This window comes from Clupea harengus, chromosome 8 (genome assembly GCF_900700415.2).
Source record: "Clupea harengus chromosome 8, Ch_v2.0.2, whole genome shotgun sequence".
In the NCBI taxonomy this organism is placed as follows: domain Eukaryota; kingdom Metazoa; phylum Chordata; class Actinopteri; order Clupeiformes; family Clupeidae; genus Clupea; species Clupea harengus.
Window position 1 is genome coordinate 8,946,227 of NC_045159.1, and position 22,001 is coordinate 8,968,227.

The following is a 22,001-nucleotide window of genomic DNA, read 5'->3' on the forward strand; positions in this document are numbered from 1 at the left end:
GTTATGCTGGGTGGGTGGCTGGCTGGCTGGCGTTGATGTAGTCTGTTCTTCTCATCCAAACTATAGAGATACATTATTTAATTAACTTTTGCATGACCACAATTTATCAAAGCACATTCAAGAGTTGGCTATTAGAAATATACTTCAGATGAATTAATTTAACCTCATAAGAAGCGTTGCATTAGGCCTACAAAAAATCTAAATTAAGCTTTAAAATGACACCTATATGATAAATAAATATTGTCCAACTAACAATATAGCATACATATTCAAAAGAAGATTATAGCCACCATAGTCTTGCTGATCTGACATAAAACCGCATTGAAAAGAACAGAGGGGAGGCAAAAAGTACCTCTGCCTCAATGAAGGGGGCGTGCGAGAGCCCACCGGTCGGGGCTATGCTTGTTCTGCCGTTGCTCTTCTTCTACGCTTATCACCGTCAACATATTTCAGCCACTGCCGTGGCTTCCCATTAATCGCAATGAGCCACCTACTGCAACATTTCCTTGGTAGCGGTAGCTGCTGTTGTGGGTGTTGTTTCTTCCTCCCTAGATGTTCGCTGCATCTTTGCTGGAGGTGATGCATCGGCAATGAATCGCCACATTATTTTAGCTTTCATTTATCTGCGTTAACTTGCGTGTGGCCAACTAAGTCTGTTTCAACTTTTGATTCTCACTCAAAATATTAGAACTTTATAAACGTTGTATTCGCTGGCAAAATAATAGAACATTGTATTCGCGCGCAAATTGTTATAGTTGTATAAAAATTCGAAGAACGTTATGTAACCCTTGCCCCTCTCCCACCGTTCGTGTTGGCGTTGCAAGCTATTTTTAACCATGACGGGCGCGGTAGTCGGGAGCTGTACTGCGCAATTTCACTCGCCAAGTGGCGGAGCATCGGACACAATTTAGTCGCCAGCCTAAAAATCTACACGCCATTGGCGCTTGGCGGGTGCCAATTTCGAGCCCTGTGCATGCGTTTCAGAGAGAGAGAGAGAGAGAGAGAGATGGAGAGGGTGTGAGTATGTGAATGTACATATACCTGTGTGCGTGAGACTGTGGTGTGTGTGTGTGTGTGTGTGTGTGCGTGCGTGCGTGCGTGCGTGCGTAGTGTTTTCTTGTGTAGGTACGCATGACTGAGTGCTTAAAAGTGTTTTCTAGCCAGACCAGTTGCAAACGGCACCCATGGGTCTGCACCCCTCCTGCCTGCATCTGTCCTTGAAGCGGCCATTTGCAGCAGCTCTCCTCTCAGAGACCTACTTCCCCTCACCGCTGGTGTGGTGCCGCGGCTCCAACTCCCTATGGCTCCAAACCTAACTCCTCTCTGCTCCAAACAACATTCTCACACACACACACACACACACACACACACACACACACACACACACACACACACACACACACACACACAAGATTCTCACACTCCAGAGGAAACCTAACCAGTCAGCATTCAGCAGGCGCTTGGAATGGCCCCCAGAGCATGAAATCTGCCTCGGATAGCCTGCGAGAGAGAAGAGCGGGGTGATTTAGCGAGGCTGAAACCGAACCGACAAGAGCCGGGGAGCCAGGGGAGGAAACCGGAGCCGACGACCGCCTGATCCCAGTGCAGCGTTGCTGTTAGCTCCCTCAAAAGCATGTCGCTTTGGATTATTCCCCGCTCACAATGAAAGGAAAGCCCTTTTGTCTTGTTTTGTGGTTATATGTGGTATTATATTTCACCCACATTCAAATCATCCAATGCCACTTCCTTCTAAAACGCCCCCCCCCCCCCCAAAACAGGACGCATTCAGCTCCATCTTATAACATCAGACATCACTCTGAGACTGAAACTAAAGAGACTGTGCTTGAAGGGCAACTCAATCTAACCAAGCGAGGATCCGAAACATGGAAGTTATTTTTTAAATATTTAGTTTAGTTTCCTTCTTTGACTGCCACAAACAATAGTGGGGAGAGGGAACAAAAACAAGTGACCGGGCGCAGAGTTGGGATGAGTGATTGCGGTGCTGTGTTGTGTTGAAAAGCAGTCCACCCATCCATCTTAGGGGGACATGATGAAGCGTTTGCACTGAGCAGAAACATTATTTATGGGAGCAGGGAGCTTAAAAAAAAAATCCCTTTTGACTGATTGAGGAGCGACACGGTGACGGGAAGAGAGAGACGCTGTGCTGAGACACCGGAGCAAAGGTGACCTGGAGAAGAGGGGATGTTGGGTACACCTGAGGGACAGCTCCAGCTCCTGCCCTACATTCACATTGAGGAGTGTGTGTACGTGTGCGTGAGTACGTGTGTGTGCAAAAGGTCAAGAGAGAGAGGCCGCGCATAAGTATAAGGACATAAGAATAAAAGCTAAGTGGACAGCTGGTTAACAACAAAGCAAAAAAAACAACAAAAAAAACTTGACCTTTCCGTGTCATTTCAAAGTGAAATATAACACACTTAAAATAGCCCTAACCTGAATTACCCACAAAACATGTGTGCGCACACACACACACACACAAACAAACACACACACACACACACACACACACACACACACTCGCTAATCTGCATATCACTTAAAGCAAAGGAGAGAGCATGCGTGCCTGGGAGAAAATGACATTTGCCACGGCCGCATGGAGCTGGCGACATTAATCTCGAAATTATCTGTGGCTTTTAACTCCCCAGAGCACTGTCTCACATACTCAGTCACACACACACACACTGAATGCAAAACACACCCGCTCAGCAAAATGCTAAAACAACAACACATGTGCAGCGACTGGTCTGACCAGCGTAAAGAGGTTTTCAGCCGTGAATGGCCCAACAGACAGACCGAGCGTACTTAAGTCAAAGGTTGCGTACTATTACAGAGGGTCATTTACAGTGGCACCTAATGTGCACTCAGCAGCCACTCAGACAAAGCCTGATTGGGCAGAAACACTCCATGTGGGCCTTATTTGAAAACTCACATGAACTCTACGCACTCCAATCGTAACAGGATCGTGCATCGAGTTCTATTCATGGGACTTTTCCTATAAGATCGTTTCTATTTGGGATCTGGAATTTAACTCATACGAACATGAACACACTTGTGCATAGCTACACACTGACCATTCCTCTTTACTAACTGATCCGGGCGCCTCCATCATTCAAATGTCTAAACATCGTTCTGTACATTTCTTATATAAAACACAACTAACACTCACAAGCAGCGGTTGTTCTCTGTAGTGCAATATAGTAGCAGAGTTCAGGAAACACAACTCCCCGGATTCCTTCACCAATTACAATGTTACAATTTATTCGGAGTATAAATGTGCACAGTGTGTGTGTGTGCACACAAGCACAGCTTGATTCATGTAGAAATGCCAAGGCTACGGTGTTAACGTTGGCCGTAATGTGTTGAATATGACAAGTGTCACTCTCCATGCAGACGCAAGGAACAGAATGACTATAAAAATAGAGGGAGTGAAAGAAAGAAAAAAAAGAAAGAAAGAAAGAAAGAAAGAAAGAAAGAAAGAGATAGCGCAGAGAGAATCCTATGATATGGTCATGAATTAAACATGAAGTCCATTAAGACACTTAACAGCTGGCTTCTGCAAGACTGTCAGCTTTATTTTTGTTCCTGTAAGGAGGAGGAAGAGAACCCGATGAGTAGACATGCCAGTGATGTACCCTCCAGGCAGCGAGACACACCGAGCGAGCCGGCGTACCCAGTGGATCCATCACGACTCCCAGTAGAGTCAGAGAGGGAAGAGAAGAGGCACAGCGGGAAACTGTGCGCACACATTACACCGTCCTGACAAATGTTACCATTAGTGACCGTCTTTGGGAGCGGGGGGTGGGCGGAAGGGGGTACTAAAAGCAAACAGAGCCGCGGTAGAGCCACAGCCGACAGCGCCAAGAGCACGCGGCACACTTTGAGCAGATTGCCCTTCTCCGGGGAGCATTAAGAGACGTGGATGGAAATGTTCACAGAGAGAGAGAGAGAGAGAGAGAAAAAGAGATAGATAGAGAGAGAGGCTTGGAGAGACCCATTGTTACTTCACCGTGGCTGCATGTTGCATTGCTGACAAAACCATTATCGTTGGCCCAAACGGTGTGACTGAACCATGAGCAAATGATCACTCCATTATTGTGTTGTCAAGTGAACAATCACCCAACAAATTTATGACCAGTCAAAAATTTTGGTTGTGGTGGCTCATAAAACTTAGAATTTAGTAGGCTGTGCATTTTGGTATAAACCTGATTAAGGAATGAGAATAACATACACAGCTGGGAAAACACATATCATGTAATTACTGCGAGGGCGAAGGCAAATTGGACACCTCTACTCTGTAAGCCTAATATGTTAATTTGTGAGGACCTCTTGCGGCTTTATAGACTCTCCACTGAAAAATGAATACATGATACGGAGTCTGCTTCACGTCTACAAGTCTAGACCTCAACACAGCCAACTCCTTTATGATTTGGAACAAAAGAATGAACTGTTAACCGTCATTAACAGTAATTGTTCATTATTGCCATACATTTTCTTTTCCAACTCCAGTGGTTAGCTGGCAAACAACCCCACATCTCAACAGCATTCTCCTTCACAAAGCTTCTGACAATAATAGACATCTCAAATTAGGGGGTGGGAATTGCCAGAGAGGCAATGAAGAACCATGTGGTGTTGTAACGTTACACGAGATTCGCGGTTCAGTATGTACCTCACTTTTGAGGTCACGGTTCGGTACATTTTTGGTACAGCAGTGGAAAATGTAAACATTCAACAGTGGCTCGTTGTGGAGTGAAGGCACTCAAATTCTGGCATACTGTCAATAAGGAAAAAATCAATAGCAAAAATAAATAACACAAATGTCAGTAATCTCAAGAAAGACTCGGACCTGTCCTGAACAATTGGCCTCACCGTGTGCAGTGGTTCAGTATTGACGATACCAGTATTGATTTTACCAGCATTATAAACAACATTCTACACTAGCCCGAGATAAAAAAGATCCGCCACATAAGTGGGTTCCCATTGTATTCAGAGATATGTTCTTCTTTTTCCGTCAGTTTGGTGAGTCCTCATCATCAGTTGAATCAGTAGAGCCATCTCTGAGAAATGGCCCGACAACTCAAGAGTAATTGTGTGTTTTTCATCAGAGCGATCAAAAAAATCAATGTCAATCACAAAATCAATGAAGATCTGCCTATTTTGAGACTGAACAGGTGACTTTGGCCTTGTAAACTATAACAAAGATATGCTGCTGTTTTTTTTTTTTTACACTACTACTCATTACCACTTTCTGATCCATCTTCCCCAGGCGTCCATCTATGAAACATACGATTTGCACTTCAAATGATGAGGGCATATGTGTGCACATTGGAGGCTAGAGGCTAGATCTCTGACAGGTCACCTTGTTTCAGGTCAATGGGAAAAAAAACTTCTCATAGCTCATCGTTCGTAGCTGTTGTTTAGGGCTCTAACTGGAATACAAAACTGACAAAAATACAAAATTAAAAACCACAAAACTATGCGTGAGTACTCAATGTTAATGCAGACATTTGAGAATGAATGTAACTGCGAGAGCTCGTGTTCTCTGTGCAATCCCTACATCGCACTGAATTCTCTCATCCCCTTAGCAGCAGTAGCTGTAGCAAGGTTAGCTGAGGTAAGGCTGGTTGCCTCAGGTTTCATAACATCGGTGGTAGGTGGAGAAGTGGCTATTAGTGTTATACTCTGTGTCTCTCCCCTCTCCCCCTGTCACGTAGATATGCCAAGCTGTAGACAGACAACTAAAGTATTTTACACGCCAGAGTGGCACAGCGACCGCCATCATTAGGGCCAATGATTTTCCGCGATAACGGAAAACGGACGGAATTCGCGGAATGAACACTTTGAAACGGAATTGCACCTTTGAAACGGAAACATCATTTTGTTCATACAAATTGCCCAAATTCCCCTGTATTTTGGGCTGCAAGGCTATATTTCTTTCAAATAAACACAACAACGATTGCAACGATGAACAAACATTAATTAAAGAACAAAACCACTGAGAAAATGTCACGTCTGCGCTGAACTCTGCTCCGGCCACGCCCCCCTTTTCAACGGTTGACCCACAGATTTCCGCTAAAGCCACATTCACGCGCTCGTCTTCCCAATCGCATTTAAAACAAAAAATGTTTAGTCTTCTGTTCTGTTGATGGCTGGCAAACAACAATCTAAGAAGGGCACATATTATTCACTCATTTTAAGCCATCAATCTACCTCAGGGTGAACAAAATTAGCTGAAACGGAAAATGCATTTTTTTTAAACGGAAAATCATTGGCCCTACATCATTCACCCGCCAACACAGACATCTAACACACCATTGGCGCTTGGTGCTAATTTTGTTTCCCGTCTGGATTTCAGAAGAAATGTTATCCGAGTAGAAATATGCACCAAAACACAATTTGAATCACAATAATGAATAAATGAATATTGCAATACTTGCCGCTGCTGTATTGATTTTGGTTATACAGAGGAAAAGATATTAAATTCCTCATGCTATTGGTTGGGGACTTCCCACAGCAGCCAAACCTCTCACAGACACATGCAAATACTCATACCCAACAACCTAGACTAAGTATTATAACAACAGGACGCACAACAACCATCATAACGATATTTAACAATACATAACAACAACAACAACAACAAAAAATGCCTACCTGAGCATTTTACTGGGGTTGTTAAGTGGACACCTTCTTTCATCAGTGTTTCGTTGAATTGGACACCTCCAGAAGGCTCAACAGAGGCGTCTGTTGTCCCAGAACCACTCCACTCACGATGGGTTAGGACACATGTCAATACCAGGGACAACAACAGATACACCTCGAAAAGATTTCACATGCATATCTCAGTGTCTGAACGATGCACTGCCTAATTATCAGTATCATTATGCTATGGCATGCCACAGCCAATATCGCGATAGTACATTGAATCGATTTTTTTCTAGCATCTCCATGACGAATTCATGTTTTGGCAGAGCTGTGGTTCCATTTGGACTGGGGGCCCCTTTAAGCTGCCACTGGTGTCAATGCTGGCCTCCACGCAATGGGCTGATCTATCGAGCGGCCATCGCATTCCATGAACTCAGCCCCCTCAGTGGAATCAACTGTGTGCCACTGCTGCTGCAAGGCAGAGGCCAGTCCATGTGGGTGGACAGGTGTAAAATGGACTCCTGTAATTAAACCCGGCCCGGCTGACCTTGCTGGGATTCAGCCAATCACCTTGGAGCCCCAGGGGTCAGCTGCATGTGTAACATATTCACCCCCGTCACTGTCGTTGGGAGTAACACCAGGCAGTGACAGACGGACATACCAGCTACACACACACACACACACACACACACACACACACACGAAGAAAGAGGGAACGAGGGCACAGGTGATGTCTGCAGGTTAAGGACGAAGCAGACAGGAGTCTGATTGAGGTGTTTTACGCTGTCGCCCGCTGGGAGATGTAGAGGTGTGGCAGAGCCGAGCAGCGATAATGCCGTTCATTTAGATGCAGGTGCTACCTGCCCTCCCCCATTAAAGCCTGAAATGAAACATTTATGCGGTGGCTTTGTGTGGCGTGCTCCACTCTCACCCCTGTCAAAGCCCTTGTGAGTTTGCAGGGGAAAAAAATAATTCAAATGCAATTCACCCCGACAACAAATAAATAAATAGATAAATAATAGACAGCCCCATCTGCATTATTTATATTCCCAGGGCAAAACGAGATTAGGTTTTTTTTATAAATGGTTCTATTGTAAAATACCATGAGATACAGTAAACCACGCTCAACCAATCAGCAAAGAAAGGGCAGTCTTTGCACTCTCCATCTCAGTCAATAAAAATTTACCATGGAAAAAAAAGAAAATGTATCTGGCATATTAATAATTATCTCAGGAAAACAAATCACATGTTCTAAGATAAACCAAGGGCATTTACATATGTATGTGCATAATTATAATTTGCCTTGATTTGACATTAGAACAGCAGTGGTTGGAATATCAATGGTATGTGTAAGTGGTGGGGTGGGGGTTGAGGGGCAATGAAATGAGGCAGGGCCTAATGTCTCGCTCCTCAGTCTGTGCATATTTGCCTTCCTCCCCTGTGAGCTGACGGTCAACACTGCGTAATGTTTCTCAATGAGATAAACCGCTAAAAATGGATCCTTCAACAGCTGCTTCAATCGCCTCCCAACCTCAACCATTCCACACACACACACACACACACACACACACACACACACACACACACACACACACACACACACTCTCTAAATCCAGCTCTACCCTCTGCTGCTTACAGTTCAGAAGCATAATATTTTATATCTCCAGTGTTCTTTACTAGCCTAATAATGGGGCCAGGATCCAGGCTGATAAGACAGAGCACACCACCCAAGGTCATTTTCTTTCGCCTACATCCACCCTGTCAAAAAACCACACAAAACCTGTAACGTTATCAGTACGCAAGCCGTGTGAAGGAGTATTAAACAACCTGCACTGACAAGAGTATTACAGTTTGATGCCGGGAGAGAGGAGTTAGAGTTAATAATGAAAAGGGCCTCTCTCTCAAACTCCCTCTCTCTCTCTCTCTCTTTCTCTCTCTCAAAGTGTTCTCGGCTCCTGGTGAGTGCCTGGAGGTAATCGGGGGGTTAGCAGTGCGATGGAATGCTTCCCGCTCCTCTGTAAGGAAGACAAGGGGGGGGGGGGTGGTTGTGTGCAGCAGCGATGGGTTGCAGCAGCGTCGGTGTATAATGCGGCTCGACGGCTGGTTTGGGGAGAGCTGCAAGCTGAGACCTTGCTGGCAGGTAGGATGAGGGCCGGCACCTGAGAACACCTGCCACAACCACACCCCGGAGACACAGCTGTCACCGGCAATAACGTCACGCGCACACCCACTCCCTCACGCATACACAAACAGCACTCTCTTTGCTCACAGACAAACAATGATGTGAAACCTCCCTCTTCATATGCAATAAAAACAAAACATGCACACCCATAAAAGGGAGAGGAGTGTTCTACAGTTTTACGTAATCTACCTTTGATGTGCGGTTGTGATTACCGTATTATCCCAACCATTAACCGCCACCGTATCAGTGCTATTACTTCTCCCACCTCATTTACTAACATTACATTGACATCACAGTAAGCTGTTTCTCTCAGGATTTTTTAATGTCTACGTCAAGCCATTTAACATTACCCGCAAGTGGTTGGGATCATTTTGATCCCACGACTGCCTTTTACTGGTGAATTGATTTTGAGAAATTAAACTTAGCAGCAAACGCATTTCCTGGTTGCTATGGTTGTCTTGTTGTTGTGCTAGCTAACTAGCTAGCTAGGGAAACCTTTAAATAACCTTCAGTGGTTCCATTTGCATGAAATGATAGCTAGTTATCTAGCTGATGTTATGGTCTCCTCAATTTAACTATTATAATTATAATTAATAGGAATTATATGTAATTATAATAGGAAAAGGTAAAAAACCCTCAGGGTGCCTGTGCAGCTTCATATTAACATGAGTTCATCACACACTAGCAGCTGGCAACTGTGAAGATGGTTCCCTAAACTAGAGATAGCTAGGATAGTTCATAGCCAGGTTAACTGGCACGAGATCCCTCACACCTCTTGCGGGGGTTCGCACTCCATAGCATCCTGTTAAATAGATGGGAGGAGAGAAAGAGAGAGAGAGAGAGACCCATTCACGCTTTACCTGGTGGAGTTACTGTGTGCGCTACCAACTACCTGGTGTGTTGTATGCAAATTCATCAGATTTGGTTGCAGCACTTTTGGTTTATCGGTGTGTTGTATGCTATAGGACGCACCCGAGTATCAACCGCAGGTTTCTTTTTTTAACTCAACATATAAACCATGATTAATAGTCAGGAAATGACGGTAATTTGTACACTCATAATTATATGAGCCACATACTGGGTCTGTGCATTTCCTAACAATAATAGCACTGATAATAAAACCAGTGACTATTTTTGACTAAAAGGAGTCTACATCAATCAGCGGAGAGCCCAACAGAGTATGCTTCTGACTTAGCTTGCATATATTACCGTTTCCCAGAGGGAAATGAGAGCACAGGAAATAGGTTAGATTGCTGAGGTATGCGAGGGAAGCTTTGAAAGAGTTAATGGACCTAAACGAGACAAAAAAAGGCAGCAAAAGAGAGAGAACAGTGGGGTGTGGATGTTTACCTGAGATGCAGGCTATAAGAGGAACATACAAAATAAGAGGAGATCATGAGAAGATAAAGAAAAAACCCTCTCAACAGTGATACATTCCAAACCAATGAAAAACAAAAAACAAAGTCACAGTCTCTTTGCTATGAGAGGATCAAACCCACCCCACACTGACACATCTCCCTAGTCTTAACATGGCTTCCAAAGCCTAGGCTATTAAGCATATTTGTTTTTTGGTTTATCTATTTATTCATTTATTCCAGCTGTTCTGGTGAGGCATTTCTTCATGAATGCAAAACAGCGCACACGTGGAGACAGAGACACCGGCAGCTTCGGAGCTCTTTATCTCTCTATTACTTTCTCCTCTCTCATGCTAGAGCTGAGATCTGTTAAGGGCTAAGTCATCCTCAGTGCAGAAGGTTCTTACATAACTGCTGACTGGTGTGATGAACAAGGGGAGAACAGCAAGAGGGTTTAAGGCAATTCTATGGAAGCGCTTGACACACCGTACAATGCAACACACACTACCATCCCAACTTATTCAAAACAGCCTCCGTTAGGCTAGTTAACAGGCTCTACGAGAAATGGGAAGTGAATAAATAAAACACAAGACCTCTTAGAAAACGACGACAGATGACACCTAAAGGCCACTGATCTTTCAGAGAAGTGGGGTGAAAAGAGGCTATTTCTGTGACGAACCTAAGAGCGTCATGAAACCCCGACCTCCAGTTTTAGTGTCAGTTCGAGGTGTATCCGTCATGCTGTCCATTACTCCTCATTACAGCGGAGGGGCGTGAGGCTTTAGGGTGATGGATGTGCGACGCCTTTTATCTTCCTACCAGCTGGGCGGAGCGATACCACTGGGATGACTGATGGAGTGAGGAGGGTATAGCGATGGCATTGTGACCTTGTGCTTATCGACGGAAAACTTGAGTGGGGGGGAGAAGCAAGGGAGAAATTGAGAAGGAAAAAAAAAAAAAAAAAAACACAACAATGAACCAATAAAAGGTGACGAAAGTTCGAGAGTAGGCAGCGTGCCTTTCGTTCCATGTCGCAGCACCCTCTTCACGTGTATATCCTCTTTCAATATCAAACAGCATCATGACACACCTGTGAATCCTGACCACCCACCACCACCACCACCCCCCCCCCCCATCTCCCATCCTCTCTCCTCCTCTCATCTACCCTTCCTGCAGAGTTTGGCGTGAAGCCAGCGAGGGGCTGATGGCGAGGCTGATGTCTCTCCAGCAGGTAGCTGTGAATGAGGAGGGGTATGAGGGATGGACCGTGCATACAGAGAAGGCCCCCTGTTCTAAAAAGAGAGGATGAAAACGGAGCACAAAGCTGCCAGGACTGCTATTAATCCTTATCACCGCTTTTAATGACATGCAATCGCGGTCCGTCTTAATGGTCCACTCACTCTCCAAATTGAAAATGAAGGAAATAAAATAACATGTGCACGCATGGGGGTAAGGGTGTGTGCGCGTGTGAGAGTCTGTTGGTGTGCTGGGCAAGGTTAAGACCCAGATCTGTGACGCAAGAACCCACACACACACACACACACACACACACACACACACACACACACACACACACACACATACACAAATACACACACAAAACACACACACACACACAGCACTCAAAGTTAAAGGAACAGGAGCAGGCGCATTGCCTGTACAGCTCTGGCATGTTAAAATATTAAAGGGGGTGCAGTGTTGAATATTCATGCGGCTTCACACATCATCTCAGCGGAGGACAGACGGGGAGGGCACCGCTTCGGTGACACCCCACCCTAACGCTCTGGACCTCAGGGCTCAAATGAGCCCTCTGCAACAGGAGATCGTACGCAGGACAGCACACGTCTCCTGCTAAGTCTACTTACTAAGTTTTGCAGTGGGTTCAGTGGGTGCCATTTTGCAACATCATCTGAGCAAACGGGATACCAGCGAAAGGCTTAATCTACACGAAATGGCTTTTTCTATCGTTAACATTGTTTTTTGACAGTAGATGCTTGGAAGTTTACTGAGACGCAACGGCTTCTGATTTGTCGAACTCGCATCTATGAATGACTCAGCCTCAGCACGGAGGAAGGACATTACATCTACTGTTGCCCACTGATGACAAAGTGCATTTACATCTATAACTAAATACAGACACGAACAGCCCGATTACGAGGCTTGACCCCACATTTACGTCACTTGCTCCATGCAGCCCATGCGCAGTCCACAAGTCCGTCTAACAAAAATGAAGCGGTAGTTTCCAAGGACAACGAGAGAGTGGCTGCTTGCGTTTGGGTTTGGAGGTGAGAGCACAGCACTGCCACTGCAGAAATCAGCGCTGCGCGGTTACGACAGCTCCGCCACGGGAACGGAATGCAAAGTGGTGACCTCCAGCAGGAACTGCCTGCGTTTGGGACAATGACAATCTCTCAGGTTGAGCGGTTCATTCGCCTCAAGTCTGTTTCAGTCCATCAGCCACTGGCTCCCTCGCGCTCTCCCTCTTTCGCTCTCGTTCTGCCATTCAGTTATTTCCTCCACTATTCTCATAATTGCGTTAACAGTCATGTCCCAAAGGCAAGCGTTTTTGAAGGCATATTTGTGGATTTGCTCTGATAGGAGAATGTATGCGACATAACTAGTGGAAAACAAACACAGATTTACAGCAAAGTTCACCACAATCCCATTCTAAATACTCACAGGTCACATACACCAAAATCGCATCTCCTTGAAAATGTCTTGTTTTTTGCGGAAAACATGAAAACGCATGATGTGTACTGCAGTATATGGAAGGATAAATGTATAAATAAAATAATAGCAAGCCTAATAATATCCGCCACTGGAATCCTACTTTTATGGTAAATCCATCTAATTCCATCTGAAAGCTATCAGTATAGCCTGCACATAACACAGACTAATTGTCGTATGCAGAAATTGCAATTTTACTTGCAAACTCTTGATTGAATATTCCAATGCTTAGGCAGAGGTGATGAAAAGCTCCTAGGCTGTGCTCACAGGTAAAAGACATGCGAGAGCCATCCCCTGTTGGTTTTTTTTCGTGATAAACAAACATTTCGATACCCTTTGTTCAGAGAGTATGCTCAGAGAGTATGATGAATAAGGGCCATTTGTGACCAGCAGTCTCATTCATCAAAAACAGAACCATTTCAAGTGAAACTCAAAACCAAAAGGCTACCTTGAAACCCGATAGTGCTGGCCACATATGAGAGAAATATGCTGTCATGTGATCCGACACAGGGACAAAGGCTAAGATAAATGTATCCATGATAATGGTGCTAAATAGGGCAAAGATCTTTCCCATGAGAGTGAATTCAAGTTGTGTTAAAGGTTAATCTGAGAAATGGGAGAAACAAAGCATCATTTGAGACCACAAAAACAGACACAAAAAAAACCTGCACACTCCTTTTTTGTTTTCCACACCCACTCGCATTCAGGAGTGGATAGACTTGACACATCTAAGAGCAAACACACTGGGACACACAACCACACGTTTCAAGGATATCCCTGCATTGCTGTTTTCAACAGGTATCCTAGCAACGGTTGCCTGGCTGGGGGTTTAAAGTGGGAAGGCTGATCAGGTACTAACTGAACCTTTTGGCCTCTCAATCTAGCCAAACTAGATTAGTATTGCAAGCTCACATTACTATTTATGTAAATATTTTCAGCCAACTTCACACTTGATCTGCTAACACGACATATGAAATCTTTTGATACAGTGTTTGTTCCATTAGATAGTACAAAGCCTACTGCAGAATAATCTATACAAGACATCTCATCTTTCACATACTAAACAAATAACCATCTGACTAGCACTTCACATGTAAAAACCTATCTGGATTACACCTCCACTAGTCACCATTGGTATAGAGGATAGGGAAGTGAGGAGCTGGTATGAAATGCAAACAGCTACAGCCAGTCCTGGGTTGTCCCTCTTAGCACCTGCTTACTAACCAGATTGGAGGGAGAGGGCTCCCAAACACACAGGAAATTACACACTGAACATGACTACCAAAGGGCACTGGACTAAGCAAACAGAAATCTCAAAACTCTTGTGTGGGCACTTTAATGTCCCTGCAAGTCAAAACTGGATGTTGCAAAGAGCTGGACTCTTCGGTGACGTAAATATTATTATTGGTGTGAAACTAATTTTATTATTAAACAAACTTTGCAATGCTGTTGTAATGATAATTACATTTTACTACATTGTGTATGGTGTGAGAACACACAAAAACACAGTAGGGGGGAGAGGAAGGAACTTCAACAGAACCACACAAACTTCACATCATTGTCTTCACTGTCTATGGCTATGACAAAGACATGCATTGGAGAAGTGCAATTGTATGCAAAGCCTGTCATTATTACTAGGGGTTTATCAGTGACCAGTGGACTGGAATGTTATTGTCAGTGGTCTGTCTCTCTGTCTCTGTCTATCTCTCTCTAACCTTAGTGGCCTTTTAAACTGCTAGCTACAACTAGTGCCAAGGCCTTATCTGAACACTATCTATATTTAGTTTCACTTCCGGCATAAAAGGAGAGAATGGATCGGTGTGGCAGTTTCTGCCCAATATTTTTCAGCTTACATCTTTCAGTTCTCCTTTTCGCTGTCAGAAGGCACACAAAAAAAAGGGGTACATTTAGAAACTGTAACTGCATTTTACAGCAGCCGTTTCATTGGCAATCAATATTAACAATCCATCTGCATCACATATAACCCTGAACACTTTGTCTCTCCATATGCCTTCATGCGATAGAGGACCATCTCAGAGCAATCAACAGATTTTAAACCAGACAGGACATGGGGCCAACTGAGACGACCCCTGAGGGTCTGTACCCAATTACGGACGGAACAGCTACATTGGTAGTGGTCGTGTTTACTCCCTTCCAAATACAATAATTCATCATGAGCAGAGGGAAATTTGGGTTACTACAAAACAAAACACAGATATGTATGTTGCACATGAACATTGTGTGGTCTCTATGGTGTTCCCATTACTTGGAACTGAAATGTTCCGTTTGCTGGACGCAAATCTGAACTGCTGATCACATGAAAAGGAAATGAAACATCTACCTTTGTGTTTGAACTACGAGTAGGAATAGCAAATAACTTGCTGGGGGAAAGGTATCAGATCTACATATAAAGACCCGTGGACTGTTGTCTTTAGGAGGGGTTGAAGGGGGCGGGGTGGGCTATTGGTCGCTTTTACTCTGGCAGATGGTAGACAAACCCGCCGCTCTTTGAAACCCGGTGAAGGATTTAAGGCGGATCAAGGCATTGTGTTAACTAGCTATCGGCGGCAAAACAAACTGTTGAAACACTCCTTCTAAAGATGGCCTGAATACCAATTAACTGAAGGTCACAAAACATTTTTCTCACAACTTAATACCAACTAAGTCTGATGTCTGCATCATACACGAACGATTTGCTGAGAACATTTCCCACGTAGATTACAGTTTGGGCGAAATAATTGGCAATTATAGGTCTTTGGGCTATATTCAATGTCATATTTTCCATAAACCTAACGTTAGTTTTATAGCCATGTGGAAGCTAGGTTCCAAGACTGAAGTATGTGATTTTTGACGCTTTAGATTTAGCATGAAATTCCACTAAAACAAACAGATTAACACTGACAACGAATTTTCACAGATAATGCCAGTTACGCCACATTCCACCCAAAACGATCAAATAAATGATCTAGCCGTGTTATAAGCCCAATATTAGGAATTAGCCTAATATCAAGTTTCCTTAACTCCTTGACGTTACACTAAAGAAACGCTCTCTCAATTACATGGGTTTGTATATATCTTTTAAATCCCCGATCACATTAGATTTAACGTTAATGTTTACCTGGCGTAACTTCAGTTTAAAATGTCAAATTTTATCCCAAGCATGACCTTCAGCCGTTTCACGTAAATTCGTGAAATTATTTCACTGAAATCCCAAAGACACAATGGGGGATTCACTGATATTGTATTTAATTCAACTTTCTTAATGTCTGCTAGCATGTTTTGTTGCCAATATCGATTTACATAAGACGTCGCGTTGTTTGAACAATTAAATAAAACATGGGGGTATATTAAGAGTTACTACGGAGGAGGCTGCCTAATAACGAAGCATTCAAGTTTCATCTCACAAGAACCAGTAACAATTATGTCAGTGCTGGGTCAACACCGAAACGTTAGAGTTGATGAACCTGTCGCATGGTCTCTGCTGCTAGCTATTGTGTCTTTACTACCTGTGGTAACATTATACAGCTAGCTCATAATCTCACTTGCTTGAGGAACAAATTCGGTGCGAAAGGGTCAGTAAATAAAAATACAAATTTGAATCAATTCATATACAAACCCACAAGAAAGACTACGTCTCCGGTCGCACAACACTAACTTTGTAACTCGAAAACCAGCGAACGTTACCGAACGTTGGTTAAGTTGTGGACTCGGAAGCTGGTACGTTAAGGCCAACGTTACTTCAGGAACATTACGTTACCTCAAATTGTGGGACATTCACCAAAGTAATGAAAAATAAATCTGAAGAACATACCTGCGGTGACTACTAATAGAAAGTAACAAAAGTGAAATGTCGTCAAATCCATCCCTTTTGGTTTAAATCCACGGGTTCTTCTTGGCATAAAACAACACACCAACTTCGATGCCTTTTCTCTCCGACCTCCCTTTCGTTGTATTAAAACTCCGCTCCCTCTCTGCCTCAGCAGGTGGATAGAGGCTGGGATACAGACACGTGATTTCCGGAGGGTACCCATTCCCATTGTAAAGTTTGTTTAAGCACAATGCACCTTGTACGCCACCTAGTGTGCATATAAACTGGACCTATGGTACGTTTAATATAGGCAACCAATTGTGTCATATATTATATTTCTATGAATCCCATACGTGGTGGCAGACAGTTTTGCTGTCAAAATGCCAAAACCCTGTCCTTCCTATAATCAACAAATATTTTGTAAGTCAGTCATAATAACAAAGAAAAAAGGACAATCTTGTATTTCTTCTTGTTTAAGAAGGGGTCTATTGACCTGCTTAAAATTGCTTTTTAAGGCCATGCTGCAGGCCTATGCAGTGATTAAGTAGGTAGGCTATGTATGGGCTCTTACGCATGAATCTAGATTTCATGGAAACCTAAACACTTCCCATTTTTGGACAAACTGATGAGAATACCACCACATGACCTTCCCATAACGAGATGACCAGTTTTACACACCTATAGGCTTTGAAAACCATAACCTTGTCAGAAGGCCACTGACTGAGTAGTATTGATGCCATTAGCATACAATCAAAGTGAGCCTTCTGTACAATAATTAATTCTGTGAACATATTAATACGGCACTGCAATATAATTTCACTATCAAAGCCTGCCATGTAAGAGATTCACTTGCTGCATTTGCTCATCCTGTTATCTGATAAAGCAACTTGGCCTCTGATCCTCATTAGCCTCAGAGCATTTCATTTTCAACATGGTGATCCCCAATCAAAGTCATTATTCATCATTACTCATTGGTAGTTTGGTAGTTATGACAGCTTTTTTGAATAATGGTTTGTTTCATTGCCCTCGGTCCATTACAATAGGAAGAAGACAGTCTCATTCTGCCTTTTCTGTCTCAGTATGTATGGTCTCTGACCTGGAAAGCTTTCAAATAGATCCCATATTTTTTATTTCAGAGCCCCTTTTGTTCTCTTTCCTTTCAAACTATTAATTTATTGTTCTGTGAAAACTAAAATAGAACTACAAAGTATAGTAACGAAAAGCCATCATGACAGATATTTCCCAACTGAACCTGTACAGGTTAGAAAATGCACGTTTATTTTCCATAATAGGATTAACACCATTGTGTAAATAAATACAATACTGTCTTTTAAATATTAGTTATTGACAATATACAGACCATTATCAAAGAACACTGATTGCATTAGACATTATACATAAATAATACAAAATCTGATTAATCAAAATACAAAACCTAATCAAGTACAATTCTCCAACAAGTCACCTAAAGTGCAAAAACATTCATGCGAATCGGACATACAAAACAAGTAGTGACTTCAATTATTTTTAAAAACGTATTTGGTCAAGTTACTTCAGTGGTCTGTTCAAATGCATCCTTCCTGCGAATCTTCTTTCATTTCCAGGCGAAGACCATATTGCTGCAGTTCCTCCACGGTGAGATCGGGCAGGACAGCTCCACATAGGATTGCGGTAGACCGGCCTCGACCAACTATGAGGCCTGACCGGAGGAAAGGGCCTGACACGTGGGTTCAGCATGAAATAGGGTCGTGGCTCAACAGGAGATCTCACAGGTATTCTCCATGAGAGTGCTGCCAATGGTTGTGGACCTGGGTAATCAACCTTGAGAAAAACAAATGAAAACACACACAAACACACACACACTCAAATTTCACCTCCATACCAAAGAATAATTGATGAAGAGGTAAATGACACATAGGCTTTGTTTTGGATGCAACTTTCTCTCAGTGTACCTGCATAGGAGGACTTCTGTTTTGAGGAGGTGTGGTGGCACCACCACGCCTATTTGGGGGTGATGAAGTGGCACTGATACTATTGTTGTCAGGAGAAGGCCTGGCACAGAAAATGTTTTTAGGAGAAGCAGTGCCATAACCACTGTCCCTCTCTGGAGGAGGGGTAGTGAAAGCACTGTCATTCTCAGGAGGTGGGGATATACAGACACCATCATCATCAGATGAGGTCTCCGAATGATAGTCAGAGGTGACTCTTTCCAGGGCACTTCTCACTTTCAGCAAGACATTCTCATTATCATCATCTCCAATGAACCTTGCAAGAGTAAAGGGTGGGGTGTCTTCACTGTACCTGAGAAGAACAGAACCAATTTGATTTATATTCTCTCAGACCGAAGCACCACTTAAAGGGCAAATCTGACAGTTTTTGACCAAATATATAATTTTTCAACACACAGCTTTCTGCATCACTTTATTGCAAAACAACTACAAACAGATGCTGCAGGTTGAATCTACCATGAAGCAACCCAAGACGCTTTACTAAAGCAACCATACCATGTCCTTAAATAATTTAAACAACTCTGCTTTGTTCTCTTCCATTCCTGTTACAGAACCTATGGGATCAGAATCACTCTCAGTGCATTTGGGTTTGCATGAGCTTTTCATCATGTAATTTTCAAAGAACATAAATGTTTTCATCAATTACTATGCTTGATCTTCATGGAAACGGTCATAACCTCTTAAAATAAAAATCATGATCAGAGGTCAAAACAGAAATTGAAGGTACAATATGTGGGACTTTATGGCATCGAGTAGCGAGGCTGCACATTGCAACCACCTGAATACGCTTCCCTTTCCAAGCGTGTAGGAGAAGCCACCGTCGCCATGAGGTGCCATAAATAAATATGTCAAAGGCCCTCTCTAGCGCCAGCATTTTGGTTTGTCCGTTCTGAGCAACTGTAGCTACATTGTGGCGCAACATGGGGAAGATTTAGATACGAAGGGCTCATTCTAAGTTAACTAAAACACAACAATTCTTGCTAATGGTGATTATACACCAATGAAAACATAATTGTGAATACTATATTCCGTTTCTGCCAACAAATCACCCTAAATCATCCATACTGCACTTTTAAGATCTATGACAAATAATACTCACAATGTATCCCGCACATCCCACAAAAAGACAAGCCATATATCTATGTGTGTAAGGACTCACCTGCAACTGACCTCTCCTGGATCCACCCAGAGGGTGAGCTCTATAGGCAAGCCTAAGTAGCAGTACTGCACGCCACTTTCCTGGCAGGCCAAAAGCAAGTCAGCATCCTTCTTATGGTGACCATTGACACGAATACACCTGCACAATCAATGATCCATGTGTTGATAATATAGTTTAAAAGATATAAATGCTCCAAGACCTGCAAACAAATGATGCCATTCTTGAGTAGTATGATTTAAAAAACATGTTTCTCACTTAGCTTAACTTTATTCATATTATTTTATTTCAGGTGTTTCTCCTTCAAGTATTCTGGCATGAAAACGGAAAGTGCTGTTGTCAGAACACACCTGAAACTAAATGTAGGCCGCACGTTTTTATGTCAAACACTGTCATTAGGCTACTGTTGTACTTCTAGAAGTATTTTAAGCGAAAAAAAGATAGCCTACCAAAAAATTCCTGTAAAAATGAATCTTCAATTCATACACGAATTCACAGCAGTAGCCTAATTATTGATCTGGCAAGAGTAACATCTAGGCAATATAACTTCACCTAAACGCTTGGCCTTTTGTTGGGTTCTCTGGGTACCAATGACCTTTGTACTTCTCTTGTAATAGAACTATGAGCCGTTCTACAAAGAGATCAACTTGTTCCGAATTCAACTGGTCAGCTTTTTTAACCAGATTTTTCAGGAAAACCCCTGCCGCTTGGATTTCTTTCTTCATACTTAGGAAGACCTGAAAACTTTAAGTAGAGCAGATGTTGACCAATTCCTGCAAATAAAAAGTACATATAGTGATTAAAACAATAAAAAGATGAAAAGCTGTTCAACTTGGTGGATACATGTTTTTAAACAGACTATATTTCCCAAGCAAGTGTAGGCATCTTGACAACAGAGCGTAATAGCCACATGCATATTTGTATATTTCAACCGAGCGGACAACAAGGTGCAGATCAATTTTTGAGATCTGCGGCGCTCTGTTATAGGCCTAATGTAACAGACTAAACTGTATTGTGAGGATAAACACCCAGTTAACAATAATTACATTTTCAATCTACAAGACAGACATCTCTTCTGAAAGCTATATATTTCATGGACACTCACCTCGACATTAACCATGTATTTCCTGCATGGAGAAATTCGTGTTCCCATTTATGGTTGCTTGATGTTTGGGTGGTGTTTAACTGCCAACATGCAACTGACAGTATGGCCTTCCTCTGGCTCTGCCCTAAAGTTTTCCACCGGCGCGCCAACAGGGCGCGAAGGTTTGCTTGACTGGCTTCTTCTTCTTCTTCTTCTTCTTTTTGGCGGGTTACATCGATAATAGAATATACCGCCACCTACTATACAGGAGTGTGTAAAGGGACTTATGGCCAGGCTAGACGATTGTTCATAAATCATAAAATAAAATAAAAATAAAAATAGAAAATAAATAAATAATTAAATTAGATTCTTTTCATTAGACCTGACTCATTCAGAAACATAACAAAAGCTTTGATTCTGTCTTGCTGCATCCCTTGTTCCTCTAGAATATCATTTATAAGCCTATCATTTTCAGCTTCAACCTCTTGCCATTTAATTCTGAACTCATTATTTTTCTTACAATTAAAAAGGACTTGATCAACATCTTCCTTAACATTACCGTCTGTACATAAACCATTACCTTTTCCTATCAACTTAAGTGTGGATTTAAGACCTGTGTGACCTAATCTTAGTCTGGTATATACCACTTCCTCTCTTCTGTCAAAGCCCAATGCAGAGACTCTTTTCCCTCCTACCTGGCTTTGCACTTTATGGTATTGCCTAGCTTTAGGGTCAGATTCCCATTCATCTTGCCATCTTTGCATGGTCTCTATCTTTATTAAACTTTTAGCTTCACCTTTTCCTAATGGAACCTTAATGCCTATATGTTCTTCTTCCAGAGCCTTTTTTGCCATTTTATCAGCCATTTCATTCCCTTTTACTCCAATATGTGCTGGGACCCAGCAAAACTGAACTATAATCCCTAGGTTTCTAATATTTGCTAAAAGATATTTAATTTCTAAAATAAGGTCATCTCTTGAGGATGTCCCCTCAAAACTTTGCAATACCGACATAGAGTCA

The 22,001-nt window shown here is 42.7% G+C and overlaps 2 protein-coding genes across 3 annotated transcripts in view; both read right to left on the reverse strand.

Annotated features, from left to right (window-relative positions):
* Positions 1-16,900, reverse strand: part of cxadr (CXADR Ig-like cell adhesion molecule) — a 61,609-nt gene extending 44,709 nt beyond the window's left edge. Inside the window, exon 1 of the mRNA XM_012837768.3 lies at positions 16,736-16,900. Within this exon, the coding sequence (XP_012693222.1) occupies positions 16,736-16,823 (88 nt within the window). The 5' untranslated portion in view covers positions 16,824-16,900. The remainder of the gene's footprint in view (positions 1-16,735) is intronic.
* A 1,070-nt stretch (positions 16,901-17,970) lies between these two features.
* Positions 17,971-21,561, reverse strand: btg3 (B-cell translocation gene 3). 2 transcript variants are annotated; one of them, XM_012837756.3, is made up of 5 exons: positions 21,003-21,561; positions 20,450-20,670; positions 19,901-20,038; positions 18,685-19,033; positions 17,971-18,553 (listed from the first exon to the last, which is right to left on the reverse strand). In XM_012837756.3, the coding sequence occupies exons 2-5, from the start codon at positions 20,620-20,622 to the stop codon at positions 18,281-18,283; spliced, it is 933 nt and encodes a 310-aa protein (XP_012693210.1). In that variant the 5' UTR covers positions 20,623-20,670; positions 21,003-21,561; the 3' UTR covers positions 17,971-18,280. The 2 variants fall into 2 exon arrangements, with proteins under 2 accessions (XP_012693210.1, XP_031428665.1); XM_031572805.2 differs by lacking the exon at positions 20,450-20,670 and having other exon boundaries at positions 21,003-21,559.
* Between the last annotated feature and the right edge of the window lie 440 nt (positions 21,562-22,001).

Excerpts from the sequence above, each read along its gene's own strand:
- btg3 (XM_012837756.3), bottom strand. The coding sequence starts at position 20,622 with ATGAAGAAAGAAATCCAAGCGGCAGGGGTTTTCCTGAAAAATCTGGTT. Across the intron at positions 20,039-20,449 it reads ACAAAAGGCCAAGCGTTTAG|GTGTATTCGTGTCAATGGTC; the intron begins GTGAAGTTATAT and ends TTGATTGTGCAG. Across the intron at positions 19,034-19,900 it reads CCAGGAGAGGTCAGTTGCAG|GTACAGTGAAGACACCCCAC; the intron begins GTGAGTCCTTAC and ends TGTTCTTCTCAG.